Raw genomic sequence first — 16419 nt, 5'->3', positions numbered from 1 at the left:
AAGGCAGCCGTTGCTGGAAATCACTAGAATCAGGGAGAAGGCATGGAGCCCTGAGCTGCTCAGGGAGCTAGCTGTCTGAGGGCAGGGAAAGGGACAGTGCATCTGCTCAGGGAAGAGGTAGAAAAGGAGCAGCCCCTTCTGCTTTTTTTTATAAATTTTTGGCCAAACTACATGGCTTGTGGGATCTTAGTTCCCTGACTAGGGATCGAACCAGTGAAAGCCCGAGTCTTAACCACTGAACCACCAGGGAATTACCCCCTCCTACTTTCTTAAACATGCAAATCACAGTGATACTTGCCCTGGCCGATATTCCTAGTCACCATAAGGAACATGCAAGTAGTTTCAAAGCACAAGTGACAGTCGGTGAATAGGGAGCAGCAGAGAGTGATGAGCACATATTGCAACCGAAGTTAAATACAACTATTCCTCTCCCCGGCCATTCAAACTCCAAGCAGCTGCATGTTCATTCACATTACCTATTCATCTTCCTTTGCAATTGACTATTCAGGAAACATCATTTTTTCCAGGGTAGCTAATTACCTATTTCTTTCCATTAAAATGCACAAACAAATTGGGACCGAGGGTAAACCCGGGGAAATGGCACAGTGGCTAATGCAGTGCCTGCTTTCACTTTCTTCCTCCGTTTTCAGCTTTGCAACTCTGAGCTAACTGCAGCTCCTGAAAGCGCATTTCTGCTGAGAAAAGCTAAACCTGTTTTCTGAAACGTTCATCCGCCGTGCAGCTGATTTCTCGTCCCCACCTGGCTCAGCCAGCCTGGCAGGGAGGCTGCACTGGCTGTGCCTCCTCGGTGCCCACTGACGGGCACGCACATTCGTGCACGGGCGTGAGGACACACTTCCATACGCTTGGCATTTACGCCTGGACACAGGCCATCGAGACACCCGTGAGAGGCTTTACACACCCTCACATTAAACTCACTCTATGCCAAGAATTCTTCCGTAAAGGCTCAACTCCCACTGCCCTGGGGTCAGCTCCCAGCCATCCCATCCCACTCTGGGAAACTGGGGGACTCACCTCGGTGATTTGGGGGTTGGAGCACTTAACATTGTGGCTGGACCAGTCAAGCCAGGGGCTGGAGGGGCTGCTACAGTGCTGCTGGAGGGTGCACCTGCGCTCACCGCTGCACCAGCCACACTCGAACTTCCGGTCGGCCTTGAGGCAGAGGCCACAGCTCTCCCGCTGGGCTGCACACTTGTAGAGGTGGACTGCAAAGAGAGGAGGGGCAGTCACAGATGGGGTTGGAGAGGACGCCTCACAATTTACCCCCTTCTTGCAGGCGTGATAGAAACCGCCCCCCATCCATGGATAACACCCATGATCATCATTATCCCTGCAAGAATAATTGATGGGGAATTAATAATAAATTGAGCCTCTTAGCAGTCGTTTAAAGGCACTACAAGAAAATATTATTTAAGAGTTCTGGCTCTAGATTAAATTGGATCAGGGCTTTAATTGTGGCTTCACCACTTCCTAGCAATGTGACAAAGAATTTAACTTCTTTCAACGTTCAGTACCTACTCTATAACACGGTGATAATCATTGTTTTTTGTGAGGTTTGAATGAGATGTTGTATATTCAGTGCTTAGCACAGTGCCTGTAACATAGCTGATGTTCTGTACATGCTTATTATCTTTTCTTTGAACTCAAACTACATTCTTACGCTGCTGCTTCTCTTTCTGCCACATACGGCCCTCGCTGAAAGATGTAAGGACTGATTTCCCCATTTCAGGCAAAAAAGAAGCTCAAAGAGAGATGTAATGACTCTTGGAGTTTACTAAGGTTAGTGCCCCAAGCTGGGATTCTGCAGATCCAACTCGCTGTGCCGCTAGCACGCAGGTCCTGAGAGGAGAGAGGCACACAGGGGACTGGGTGGGTCTGGGAGAGGCATCAGCTGGGGCTTCAAGAAAGGCCACATGCCTGGCAGAGTGGAGGCAGAGCTGATAAGGAACGATGGTTGATGCCATCCTGTTCATGGCCCTGTGGATGGAGCGGATATCCCCAGAGAGGGCAAACTGGCTACTTAACAGGTCACTTTTGGAGTCTGCAAATGCTTTTGCTTTTGTCTCCTACCCACTTAGAAGCCCTAGACAGGCCAGTCGGCAGAACCGTTTTGTGAGCCCGAGGCTTGGTAGTTGTCTGCTGGAGTTTTGAATTCAGAGTCCCAAGTAGAAGTCTTCAGAAGCAGAATACTTAGAAAGTCATTTTTCAACTCTTCTGGTCAAGCAGACGTAAGCCCTCAGGCCTGGGCAGCATGCCTCTGGAGCTCAGGTACATGCCCCAGCGTAGAGGTATTTTTTATTCTTCCATGCGGCCCCATTCTACTCCTCTGCTCTGCCAAACATTCCTCAGTCTCAGCTGCAGGGGCTGTACTGAAACATCCTCATGCCTACGGCTTCTTATGGTAGTGGGCAGGAAATGGGAATCTTAAAATGAACAAATCCACATGATGCATTTATTAATATGCAAATGGTCCACATCTAATTTCTCATTTGATCCTCAAGGTGACCCTGAGAGGTGGGCATCTTTTCCCCCATTTCCCAGATAATGAACTTGGGACATTGAGAGGAACAGTAATAAGTCTGAGTTCACATAGCTATTGGTGAAAGAGCCAGGATTCGAATCCCAGTTTGTTGGATTCTAGAATCCGCGTCCTTAAGCACTGTGGCCTCCTCCACCCAACACCGTGCCTAATCTCCAGGAACAGCTGGGATCTGGGTGGGAGGTGAATGTGAGATCGCCATGGCCTGTGCATTCAAGGAGCTGCTTAAAAGTTGTCAGGCGCCACAAGGGAGGGTTCCGATGCCACAGCTCGGATGTGGCTGTTTTTTCTCTAAGCTCCAGGTGCAAAGGCAACCTCTGGGAACTAAGCCCAGATCCTCAGCAGGGGAAATGTCTATCTCTTAGCACTGAGAAAATTTGGCCTGGGTACGAGGGGAAATAGAAAAAATCTCCCAGCCTAAGTAGCACTGATTTTCACGGCAGCATCCGGGACAGGGACCGTAGCATCTGGAAGAGATGCTGAAGCGCTTTCAGGTCCTCCTGTGGCCTCAGTCCCTCTTTCTGTGCCCATGGGGTGACCCTCGGGCTGAAGGACAGGCTTGTGACAACCCTAGCTACTTGAAATGTGGTGGAATGTGGCTCATGGTGGGGGGCGGTGACAGGGTTCTACGGGAAGGAGGTTTCACATCCCACAATAGCTGGAGCCACTGGGAGGGAGGACAGTGATGTGGTTAAGCATGTGAACTCCAGAATTAGACTGTTTTGGTTCAAATCCTGGCTCTTACTATTTGACTCTTGGTTCATTTTTTTTCAACTTCATTGAGATGCAACTGACAAAAAAATTGTACAATATTTGAAGTGTATACTGTGATGATTTGACATACATACAAAGAGTGAAAAGATTCCTCCCATCTAGTTAATTAACACATCCATCACCCCCATATCTATATCTATATGTGTGTGTGTATGTCTATATATGTATATATATACACATATATATGTGTTAAGAACATTTAAGTTCTACTCTCTTAGCAAATTTCAATTATGTAATACAGTGTTACCAACTAGAGCCACCATGTTATACATTAGATCCTCAGACCTTATTCATCTTATAGCTGGAAGTTTGTATGCTGTTACCAACCTCTCCCTATTTCTCCAACCCCCCCAAACCCCTGGCAACCACTCTTCTACCCTGGTTCTGTGAGTTGGACATTTTTTTTCAGGTTCCACATATAAGTTATACTACACAGTCTTTGTCTTAAAAACATGGAATGCTTTGTGAGTTTGCAGCATCTTTGTGCAAAGGTCATGACCTCTGCATCGTTCCAATTTTAGTGTATATGTTGCCAAAGTGAACAGTCTTGGTACATCTCTTAACTTCTTTGCGTCTCAGTTGCCTTATCTATAAAATGAGGATAATACTGGTACATACCCTTCAGAGTTGTTGTGATGATTAGGAAAATAATCTCAAATAAACCACTTAATGAGTGCCTAGCCAGAGTGCTCATCAAACTGGAGTCACTTTTGTCATTCTTGAGATCTGGGAGGAATGCTGCACTGGGGGCAGCCTGCCTGCACCCAGGAGGACCTCCACATGGGTGTGTAGGACACGAATGAGGTGGCCTCATGGAACACCCCCTCCTGCATCAGCCCAGCTCCTTCCTGAGCTTCCTTGCAACAGCTGTGCCCTCGAGTCAGCAAGCTGGTCCCTCCCGTCCACCTCAGGACCAGGGGAGCCGCCTTTCAAACCTCCCTTGTGCAGTGACTGGGGCCAAGGACAGGGGAACCAGAACCTGATTGGAAATAATATCTCCATTTCCAGGGAAACTGGCAGGACATTCCTGCCTGCTGCTCTCCTGGTCCGGTTCCACAGACACTTCAAAGTCTCCGGGAGCCGAAGGAAAACGTGATGAACCGGCAGCCACCCAGCGGATGCTCTGGTTGTAATAAAACAGGTTCCCAACAGGACTGCTTTGATGGCGCCAAATGTTGCTTTAGGATCCTCTGAAGAATTATGCTGACAGAGGCAGTGTATTATTCACGGCACAGCAGCTGGCCGGCTCTGATCCTTCCAGCCCCAGTTTTTCCCAGGGTCACGGAAAGATCAAAACTCTACCTGGGGGCTTCCCTGGTGGCGCAGTGGTTGAGAGTCCGCCTGCCGATGCAGGGGACGCGGGTTCGTGCCCCGGTCCGGGAAGATTCCACGTGCCACGGAGCAACTGGGCCCGTGAGCCATGGCCGCTGAGCCTGCGCGTCCGGAGCCTGTGCTCCGCAACGGGAGAGGCCACAACAGTGAGAGGCCCGCGTACCGCAAAAAAAACCCCAAAACTCTACCTGGAAGTAGCTGCTTACCTTTCAGGTCCTGAGGGTTGTCAATGATGAAATTGCCGTTCCACACCACGGCAAAGTCCACGGCCAGGTTGCTCATGTCCATCCCGTCGTACTGGTACTGTGGGGAGAGGGGCAGAGGTACACGCTCATGAGGCTTTCTATCACGGGGAGGCGGGGAAGCTGCTTCTATCTCAGGGGACCAGGAAAGAAACCAGGGGCTCTGGTTCCCTCTGGGCTGAGAGAGGACCAGAGGGAGAAACAGGAACCCCGTGCACCGTTCACATTATCCCTATGGTGTCTTCCCCCCGACTGCTAGTCACTAATGCCCACAGGATCCAGCTCAAACCCCTTAGTTGGCATTCAATACCCCCTATAATCCCATCCAAACTTAGTTCTCCAACCTTCTCTTCCACTCCTCCAGAATCTTTGAAGCACCTGTCTCCAAGCACACCCGCCCAAGCCCCTCTCTGTATGTGTTCAGTTCACGTCTCCTAAGAATTCTTCCCTCCCCCGACAGCCTCCACCCTTCACCACCTTTACTCTCCTAGTCTAGCTCAGACTCACCTTCCCCAGGTGTCTTCTCTGCCATTCCTCCCAGCCCTCCCCAACCTCTCCATCCCCTGGTGTTTCTGTCTTTAACCAGGCACTTCCCGGGAGCTGCTTTGCATTTTTTCACACGGAAGTCTAGTCTCTTTAGAAAGTCCACATGCCGCTCTGTAAATCCCAGAGCCCTGAGCACAGCATGTGTGTAACACAGCGGTGCCTCAGTTGGTTGGCCAGGCCCTGTGGTGGCCCTTTCTTTCTGCACGTGAGCTTTACTTTGGTCAACAGTTCACTAGGGAAAGTGCCCAGAGCTTTCTGGGCACAGATCTGATCAGCTCTGCCATTTAAGGGCCCCAAGCTGTAGCTGGGAGTGGACTTTCTCCCATGCTGATCCCACCGAGGACTCTCAAGCCCTCAGACACATCAGAAACAGCCCCACTGGTGGCCCAGCCCCTGAGCCTCTGTGGGAATCCCCTCTGTGGGGACTGCCCAGCCCGGCCACTTAGCTCCCAGGGCCCGTCACTCCGGCCCTTCCTGCCACCTTCCTCCCTTTGTTGTGCTCCATTGCTTTCTCATCTCCCACCCTCCCCGGGTGCTTGGCGGCCTTCTACCGATTACAAATTTCATCAAGTGCCCATGACCGGGAATCTGACAGCTCCGTGATAAGAGGCCCAGATTCTCTTTATCTCTCCCGGGCGAATTACCTTCCCTCAGCACCTCTGTCACCTTTGTCACATCCCCCCCATCTCCCAGCTGACCCCCCAGGGAGACAGGGAGTTAGCAGATGAAAAGATCTTCTCTGGGCTAGTAGTATAATTAAACACCTCGTGCTTTCTGTCTGGCATTCGGGATTGGTTTAACCCTTGTTGCTCTTGGAGTTCACGGCTTCCTCCTCCTCCCTTCCCCCCTCCCCTCATGCCACTCTACTTCCACTTGCACTGATCTCTTCTGCAGCTCTCCTCCCACGTGGTGCCCTGCCCTCCAGCGGATCCACTCCCTGAATGCGGACAGGGTTTGGGGTCAAGTTGACTGGCGTTGGCTGAAGTTTCACCAAAGGCCAAGAAGTATTCTTTCAACTCAGAAAGGGCACAAAGCTATCAGCTTATGCCAGGAGACTCCTTTGTCCCTGGAGACGTGGGTCAGCCTGTGGACCCGGAGGGTTCTGGAAGCCGGGGCAGGTCAGGCTGAGGCCGTGGCTCAGGTGTGAGAGAAAGCCCTGCCCTGGTGCTCTTACCGAGCTGTTCTGGCACTGGACGCTGGAGCTGTTGAAGCGCAGGGCGGGGACCCGGTGGACGGCTCCCTGTATGTTGAGGACGCACTCATAGCCTCGCTGGCCGGACTGAGGCTGGGGCAGGTTTCGAGCCTTGAGGGTGATTGGTTTTACTTCCCCGACGGGTATCAGGATCTCCTCCGTGGGCACCAGCTGGGGACAGTCCTGGGGAACAAGCAGAGAGCCTCCGTCTGGTCTGTCCTGGCTCATACCTCCCTGCTCCCCAAGCCCAGGCGGTGGACAGGCCTTCCATGCCAGGCCATAGCCTCTTGCATCCAGGCGGGCTGCCCACAAGGATGTACCTCATTTAAGGGGCACATGGAGTCAGCAGGGAATATGAAATCTATCTCTTAGCTCCCGGGCCTCGATATCATCATCCCCGTCCCACAAGTTGTCCTGTATCTGCTGTGTGTGTTACAATTTAGGAATTAATTTTCAAGCCCCGCGTGGCAGGTTGTGGATTTTATCTCCTGAGACACAGGATAAAAGATGCTCCACGCGTCCCTGTCCCCAGCCTGGACCCCCCCACCTCTGGGTTTCATCTGCCCCCCAGCTCCTCTTGCACTGTCCGTGCCCAAGGTGATCTGTTATCGGCAGCCTCAGCTTCCCAGCGCCGATTGAGTGGCCTTTCCAGGAGGTGGCTCAAGCCCTCCCAGCAACGCTCTAAACACTCGCTCTGGCTTTTTATCTCACTTCATTACCAAGCCTTGCATGAAGACCATATCGCTTTGGGAAACAAAACAGAAAAAATAAAGTCTTGGTGTGGAGGCGTTGTGGGAAGGACCATGAGAGAGGGAGGAAGTGAGGAGGAGAGTGGTGCTCCTTAGTTCTTCTTCTAGAGGCTGCTTCTCCACCAGAGGTCAAATGACCACCTCTTGACAGTTCCACCCCCTGCCCATATTCTCCCTCTCCAGGAAGACATTGCCCAGTGGCCTCTGGCAATGAGAACACACAGCCTCCTCCATGTGCAATCATTTCCCGTCTCTGGGGATCAACTGGGCAACGTCTTGAAGGCACCCCTTTCCCTGTGCCCTTCCCCTCCGTGGTGGTGGCGGTTCTCAGAGGGAGCCTTTGGGAAGGTGTGTGTGTGTGGGGGTGTTGGTATGTTGCTACCCTGCAGAGGGCGCTACTGGCATTTACTGCCGGGTGTGGGGCAGGATGCTGAACTTCCTCAAGGTGTGGGACAGTCTGGAACAATAAATGGTCCCTCTCCCAATGCCAGAGGCATCCCTGGTAAGAAGCCTTTGGTGCCACAGGAAGGTGAAACAATGGACTGCCTTAGCCGTGGGCTTCTCGCTCAGTGTGGGCTTAGGCAGGGGCCGCAGGAGCAAGCCCTTCCCTTCATGATTCGGCCCCTGCCTCCTTCTTACCCTGTGATTCTTGGGCATCGTGGTCCAGCCATACCACGGAGGAATTTAAGGTTAGTCCTGAGGGACCATCTCTCTCACTTATCAACCTCTGATCCTTTGAAGATGCTTTTCTCTCCACCAGAAACACTCCCCTTCCACCCCCCGAATCTTCCTCCTGGCCCCTGACTCAGCCCTCTTTAGCTGATTACCTCTTTATTTTTTTCTTTTGCGCGGGCCTCTCACTGTTGGGGCCCCTCCCATTGCGGAGCACAGGCTCCGGACGCGCAGGCTCAGTGGCCATGGCTCACGGGCCCAGCCGCTCCGCGGCATGTGGGATCTTCCCGGATCGGGGCACGAACCCGCGTCCCCTGCATCGGCAGGTGGACTCCCAACCACTGCGCTACCAGGGAAGCCCTGATTACCTCTTAATTAGCCTTCAAACTCAACGCTGCAGCTCCTTCTTTGTAAAGCCATCCCTGACCCTTTCCCTGCACTGGCCCTCAGGATGGGTTACGGATACTCTCCCCGATCGCATTTAGCCCTCAGAATTGCAGTTTCTCATTGACTTGTCTTCCTTATTGGTCTGTGAGCCTTGAGGATTAGGCTGCGTCTTATTTGCCTCCGTATCCCCAGGCTTTATCCAAATTCCTGACATGTAGTTGTTGCTCGTGGGAGGGTAAATGGAAAATAAGAAAATAAAGCAACAGACAAAACGATCTCAAACTTTCTATTTGGCTCCAACTTCCTAGATTTTTTAGAGATGAGGTAAAGTCCTGCCTTCTGAACATCTAGAGACTTGAGCAGGAGTTTGATTCCCGAAGCTGGGCTTGGAAATGGTCATTGTTTCTGGAGTCACAGGATTACTAAATTGGAACATCTATATCTATTAAGGAATCCTGAGGATTGATGAAAAGCTGGGTCCAGGAGAAATTTCCCACAGAAACCTACTCCCACAGAAACCTATCTAGGAGGGTCAGGCGGAACCTCACGGGTCACAGTGCCATCCCTCAGTGACTGCATGTGAGGATATCAAGCAGGCGAGTTTTCCACAGGAGACAGGAGCATAAGGCAACCCCAGAACAGATGGGTCCCTGTTTAGAAATCAGTCACTCAAGCTGCCAACTCATAAACTTGCTCTTTACTGCACTTTTACTTTCAATCCCCATGGGTACTCTTGACAGTCTTTCATATATTTATAGCCAAGGGAAAAAAAAAATGAACACCACTTTAGGGAAACCCAGGCTTCCCTTTGAAAAGGAGATACTATTTCCTGTTAGTGGCTAAAAAACTCCCATTGAGTCTAAAAAATTAGAATTTAAATTTAGACTAGAAATAAGGCTGAGGTATGATGAGGGTGTCTCTGTGTGTGTATGTGCATGTGTGTATGTATACCTGTAGGAGAGAGAGGGAGAGAATAGATATTCAGAATCAGAACTAGTGGATAGGGATTTGTGGATTAATGGGAAAAGTTTTGGCAGGAGCCTGCGGGACGGCGGCGGTGGCGCGGAGGGCAGCCAGGACAGCGTTGCGTGGTGTTTTGGGGTATGCACGTGGTACTCACGCAGTGGCTTCTGTTCACCGACAGATGAGGACAGATGCACCAAGGAGGCGACACAGGTTCGAGCCACGGTCCGGGAAGATGCCACATGCCGCAGAGCAACAAAGCCTGTGTGCCACGGCTGCTGGGCTTGTGCTCTAGAGCCCGAGAGCCACAACTACTGAGCCCGCACGTCTAGAGCCCACGCTCCACAACAAGAGAAGCCACTGCAATGAGAAGCCCGCGCACTGCAACGAAGAGTAGCCCCCGCTCGCCGCAACTAGAGAAAGCCTGCGTGCAGCAACGAAGACCCAACACAGCCAAAAATAAATAAATAAAATAAACAAATTTGTTTAAAAAAACTATTAAGAAAAAAATTGTTAAGGACCTCAAGAACTTTTGTTTACTGTATTAGAAATTAAAACTGAGGCAGTTTTAAAAATTTAAAAAAAAAAGAACTAGTTGATATACTGTAAAGGGTGACCAGTTGTTTTTTCATCTCTAATGAGTTCAGAGAACAAATTCAAATTTCATGAGCGGAGTCTTAAAGATGTACTTTTGGGAGTACAGTGTCTTAGGTTAGTAAACAAGATTGCAGAATCCTTTTAACTATGACATAAAATATATATATGCATGTGTATATACACGAACACACAAATACACACTCCCCACACACCCTCATCCTTTGGGTTGTGCTGTCTGGGCCAGCCTGGAACTTGGAGAATCATAAGGAGACTTTATGAGTACTTTTATGAGTTTTTTAAAGAGATTCTACAATTTTAGAAAAAATTCCCATGGTCAGACTTTCAGACTTTTTGGGACTAAATTGAAGGATGATGACTAGGGGCTTTCCAAACGCCTAAACAGGCTTCCAAGATTGCCCCAGGAGAAAAGAATGCCTTAGGCTTTGCTTGTTTTTTGTCTGTTTCTCTCAGGCCAGATGGAATAGCATCCTTCCTTCCCTTCTTTAGGGCAAAGGGAAGACATGGCTGGTGCCCAGGTACACTCTCTTCTCCCTAGGAAATACAGGGAGATACAGACTCTTCGGGTTGTGAGATTGTTTTGGTGAATATCTTGAGGGAGCAGCGAGTCTTAGGTGGAATGGCAGTGGTGAGGGCTGAAGGCAGGTGCAGGAGAGCCGGCAGCCTGAACATTGCCAAGCTGTTGGAACTTCGATACCTCTGGGGCTTTAGGAAGGTGATAGGTTTCATTAGCTACAATAAGGCCACTTCCAAGCTGTTTGCTTCTGTGAGTACACACCCATGCATGCACACAGTTCCTGTCCTAAGAACAAGAGAACAAATAATCATGGTAGGCTTCTTCTGCAGCATGTGAAGACTGTTGTGAGCACTGTTAGAATCTCCATTGCTTCTGCAGACCTGCCCAGTCTCCTGAATGACCTCGGTAGGTCATTTTACTCTGCCTTCTGCCTCTAGGCTAACTGGCGGCAGGATGGCCCTCCTTGGCAGCAATCTGAGTTTCTATCGAGATGAGCAGATGTCCTGTTGGGGAACATCCCAGGGGAGGGGTGAGCTGCGGAGGAGGAGACACGACCGGAGGGAGGGCAGGACCCTGGCACAGCAGCCCTGTGTACGGACCTTTGGGCCGCATGAGCCACCCTGTTTAGCTGTGCTTCTCCAGCTTTGAGCGCTGGGGACCCTTCAGCCCTCAGAAACGACTTCTCCCATGTGGAAATGACATTATCTTCACCAGCTGGACTTCAAAGAGACAGAGCAGCCAGCATCCTGGGAAGCTAATCGGATTTATTTGGTTCTATCTTTCCTCTGGGACAGGGCGTAAAGAAGATATGTGTATCTACATCTCACAAGGCCTGGTTTAGCCATGGAGGGAGATGAGCTTCTAAAGCTGAAAGCCGTACATACTCCTGCGCACACCCACTTGCAAACACCATGTCACACCTTGATCCGGTCCAGGGAGGCCCAGATTTCTGGGACCCCATCAGAGATCTGCTGTGCTCTGAGTGGGGGAAAGGTTTGGCTCGTTACCTTAAAAGAGCTCAAGAGACGGTTCAATTGAAATTCAGCTTCCTCATCTATAAAATGGGGCCTGTGATACCTGACACCCCTAGACTGCAGGCAAGAGGGACATGAAGGTCTGTTGTAAGTGGTGATAAACTGGGTTAACCACGTTAACATGACTACTGCATACTTCTCGCATGTGTACGTGAACACAGGGTCGGAGGACTTCAACATCCTTAGAACCAGCTTGGGAACATTGAATCATGACTTCTGCATTTATGTGAGGATCATAGGAAAATGATTTAAACGTATCAACTTATTCATCTATAATATAATCCTCTTCATAGAGTAGTTAAAATTAAATGAGATAAAAATGTGCATGTATAATGTTGTATATATAATAAGCACTCAAAAAATGTTAACTACTAATACTTTTATTTTTAATTGCATTCACTCTAGCACAGTGGTTCTTGGTTATCGGGACTAAGTGTGGGATTGGTCCATCAGCCCTCTGGAAAGAAGTAGGCAGATTCATCTCATGTCCTGGTTGCCTTTGTATCTGGAAGTAGCACTACTGACTTGTATTCCATGGGCAATTTCTGCATCTGTGGGGATGGATTTGTGAGGGTCCCTCATGACCAACGGTGCAGGGCTAGGTTGAGGTTAGACCCACAAGTGTGGCTGCGACCGTGGAAATAGACAAGCGGACCAGTTCTGATTTTCTGGAGAAAGCATCCTGTACTCTGCCTTTTTGGATGCCTGAGTTCTCTGTAGCCTTGGGCAAAACCCCCAGTTTTTAGCATCTTGGTTACTACATCTGTCAAATATGAATTATGTGAAACTGAAGGTCTGTTGTGAGAATCAACTGAGATGCCATATGTCAGTGGTTCTCAATCTTCAGCCTAATCTGGGATGAGGCCCGAGAATTTGAATTTCTAACAAGTTCCCAAGCGATGCTGATGCCACTGGTCCCCCCATCCCCCACCCTCCTGTCACATGTGAGAGAAATGCAAATGTGTGATACATTAATGTTACTATACACATCAATGGAGCTGATCAGTTATACATTGCTTCTAGGAAGAAGACAGATGTAAAATTTTGATTCAAAGTTGGGGGGCCCTTACTGGAAGTGGAAAAGAGATATTCTAGGAGCCCCAGAGAGGCACCTAAGGGATTTCCAGTCCCCAGAAGAACCTGAGGACATAGGCAGGACTCTTTTTTTTTTTTTTTTTTTTGCGGTGTGCGGGCCTCTCCCGTTGCGGAGTACAGGCTCCGGACACGCAGGCTCAGCGGCCATGGCTCACAGGCCCAGCCGCTCCACGGCATGTGGGATCTTCCCGGACCGGGGCGCGAACCTGCGTCCCCTGCATTGGCAGGCGGACTCCCAACCACTGCACCACCAGGGAAGCCCTAGGCAGGACTCTTAACTGAGTAAGGGGAACCTCGCTCGAGCTGGCCATGTGCACTTTTGCTGTTCCCCACATTTTCAGGAACGGGGTTCCCCCCCAAAGCAGAGCTTTGGACAGGACAGAGTGGGGTCTGGGAGCTGTTTGCTGAGAAAGGACACGGGAGTGGCTGTGGCCCTGGCAACCTCCTCGGAAGTTGCGCCCTATTTCCTTTCCTGAGTAAACTCAGGAGCCCCAGAGCACCCTCGCCCACACCCAGTCTCTGGGGCCCTGCTGGCTAGTGCATGCCAGCAGGGCGAGGGGGAGGTGACGGAGACAAAGGCATCTCTCTCACCTCAAGGAACAGACATTAAGGGAGGAAATGAAAAAGGAGATGGGAAGCCTCTGGTTTTCCCCGCAGGGCTCTTTCAGTATTAATTTAATCCTGACTTGGGATGGCAACAGCTTCTCCCAGGCCCAGTCCTCTGGAATTCTTGAGTCACCCGTGGCTGAGAGGCAGCTGTGTTCCAGTGACTTCTAAAGGGTGAGAGGGAGGTGGCATGATTTCAATTAGCCTCTGGGCCTCAGCCCTTTGGCCTCCACACGGGACAGAGTTACTGGTCTCTCTCGGGCTGACACCTCTCCTGCCCTCACTCCAGCTGCCCGTTGGGCCCTGTCAGGCTTGGCTTCGGGTTTCTCTTTGCCCAGGGGAGCCGGCAGCCAGATGGAAGTGAAGCAGCTGCTCCTTCTAGTCTGGACCTGCGCATCACCCTCTCCCTCTGCACTCTGTGGTCCTCCTCGATTTATTTTATTAACAAACTTCGGAGGCCACTGTGAAGGTCAGTTTCTGAGACTGTTTACCATGACCTTTCACTGCCCACCCTTCATCTCTGCACAGCCCTGCCCTGGCCTCCTTGCCTCCCTAGGCCGATCTTCTATTGACACCCAAGTTGGGTGTCCTCTCCCACCATACCCTCTCCCACCATACCCTCGGCTCATGCATGGGTCCTTTCCTCTGGGTAAGAAGATTGGCCTGAAAGCAGTCTCATCCTCTTGCAGAATCCCAGGGCTGGGGTTAATTTCCGGTGTCCACTAAGACCAGGCTGGCACTTCCTGGTCAGCTACATCAAAGCATACAGACTGGCCAGAGGAAAAGCCTTCCTTGAAAGGTTTTCAGGGCACTAGGTAACTGGTTCCATCCTGCTGAGGCATCTGTGGTTGGGTCTGCCTTAAATACCGCCTGTGGGCACCATCTGTGTGTCTCTCATTCAAGACAGGCAAACTCCATTTTTTCTGGCTGAATGTAACACATATTGTTTCAGGAGCTCAAAAGAATTCATGGTCACGTGTGTGTGTGTGTGTGCGTGTGCGTGTGCGTGTGTCTGGGAAACCTTTCAAGGTCTACTTTCTTCTTAAATTAAAAATTTAAAAAAATGTAGCTTTACTGAGGTATAATTGACAAATAAAATTATAAGGTATTTAAATTGTACATCATGCTGACATGTATATCAAGGCTTACTTTCTCGTGTTTATGCATGGAAGCAACCAGTACTTCTACCCAGATTAGGAGACAGAAAAGACTCTATTTCTTGAAATCTTAGACAAGTAGCTCCAAGGAACACTTCCTATTAATGGCATTTGGGTAAAGTGGTCATTGGTTCCTCTGTGCTTTCATGCATGCCTGCTACAGACTTTCACTGAAAAAGGCACTGAGGATTTAAAGATAATATGTAATCCTTGCCTTTAAGGAGCCTGTAGCCTAGTGCAAGAGGGAGATATATAAAGGCCGTAGCAGTATTTGCAAATGCTACACTGTCACTTATTTACATTTGCGGATTTTCTAAAAGGTGGAACGAGAGGTGAATGTATATTTATACATATGTGCATTTGTGGGAATACATAAGGTCTCTATAGTTGTTCAAACTCACCTACTGGTCACTCTGGGACATGAAAAACATTAGACACTGACCCAGTAGGCTCCGTTGTCCTAAGGCCTGCTATGAATTTGTAAGAAAGTCAACCTCAAGGAAATATCATTGGGTGTGATATTCATTGGAAAGAGAAGAAATCTGATATTGCACTGTGTTGATGACAAAAGTGGGTCTGGCCTGAGGGATGGCACTTTGACTACACAAGAAAATGGGACTTTTAGCAAGGCCTGGTTCTTTTCACCAGCTGACTGCCTCTCTCTTCTGCAAGGCCACCCACACAGTCATACACCAGAGTCAAAGAATCACTGAATTTTAGACTAGGAAGGGAGGTTGGCATGAAAGAGTGGCTAAGAGTGAATGCTCTATTGAACTAGACGATGTCTGCAGCCAAGCAAAGGGCTTAGACTCAGAGAACAAACGCCATTCACTACACTCTTCTAGACCATGGGGCCTGTTCGGTTGGATATATTTCCTCTAAACTTTCAGTCTCAACCCTCAGGTCCCCTCAAGCTTTTGAATGCACACAGTCTTAGGAGTCTAGCAAATACGGTACACTTCTCCTTCTCTGGGGTATTTGCTGCCACTTTTTTTAGCTCTATAATACCAGGGCTTTCTAACATCTCTGGGAGGAAGACCAACATGGACCAGGGCAAGGAGATGGCCACGCCGTTGGACGGACCATCTGAAAAAGGAGGACCACTCAGATTCACTGGGGCTGCTGTTGCGCCAGGGTGAGCTATGCTTACCTCTGAAATGTTGATCCGGCCCTCCTGGAAGGAGCAGGTGGTGGGGTCATGAGTACAGAGGTTTCGGTATTTGCACCAATGGCAGCGGAAGGCGCTGTTGACACAAGACAGGCACCTGCAAGGATAGAGACAGTAAGAGGCAAAGAGAAGGCAGCAGACAGGGAAGGTAAGGGTGCCTGGTAGCCCATGCGTCATGATGGAAGTCTGTTATCCTAGTCTCACTCTCAGAGGGGTAGGTTGGTGGGGCATCCCCAGCCCTGAGAATGGTGGCTTATCCCTCTAAGATGTTCACGGGACCAGAAAATTGAGAGAAAAATGTGTTCAGAGCGGGAATCATGTAACTTAGAAACCGGTGGTGTGCTAGAGCTGGTCTGTATCAGCTCATGACAGCCAATTATTCATATTTTCAGGAATTTTACAAGTGGTTGGCATCATGATAGCAGCTGGAAATTAGCCATGGAGGGAGTATTTATGCCATAGAAATTGGAAAATGCCATATAATACGTTTTCCCCCTGATTTCTGGTGGTTAAACATTTGGCAGCATACCACCACTTATAAGACAGAATCGCCGGGGTGGGATGAATTGGGAGATTGGGGTTGACATATATACACTAATATGTATAAAATAGATAACTAACAAGAACCTGCTGTATAAAAATAAATTAAAAATAAATAAATAAAGACAGAATCGCCCAAAGAGCGCAGGGATAGAAATTGGGCAGGTCTGGTTGCAGTTTTGCCTCTGCCACTGCCACTGAGGTCACCCTGAGTAAGCACTTTACCTTCTGACTCGGAATCTCTTCATCTGTCTGTACTAAGGCTTTCCC

The 16419-nt window shown here is 49.6% G+C and overlaps 1 protein-coding gene across 1 annotated transcript in view; it reads right to left on the bottom strand.

The window, feature by feature from the left end:
- The window catches only part of PLXNA2 (plexin A2), a 217904-nt gene that overhangs the window by 55411 nt on the left and 146074 nt on the right, over nt 1-16419 (bottom strand). The window contains exons 9-12 of the mRNA XM_082674787.1: nt 15592-15706; nt 6629-6829; nt 4873-4969; nt 1036-1226 (exon numbers count right to left, since the gene is read on the bottom strand). Of these exons, the coding sequence (XP_082530913.1) occupies nt 1036-1226; nt 4873-4969; nt 6629-6829; nt 15592-15706 (604 nt within the window). The remainder of the gene's footprint in view (nt 1-1035; nt 1227-4872; nt 4970-6628; nt 6830-15591; nt 15707-16419) is intronic.

Source organism: Grampus griseus (genome assembly GCF_964374135.1).
Source record: "Grampus griseus genome assembly, chromosome: 1".
NCBI lineage: Eukaryota > Metazoa > Chordata > Mammalia > Artiodactyla > Delphinidae > Grampus > Grampus griseus.
This window is presented reverse-complemented; position numbering and strand designations above follow the sequence as displayed.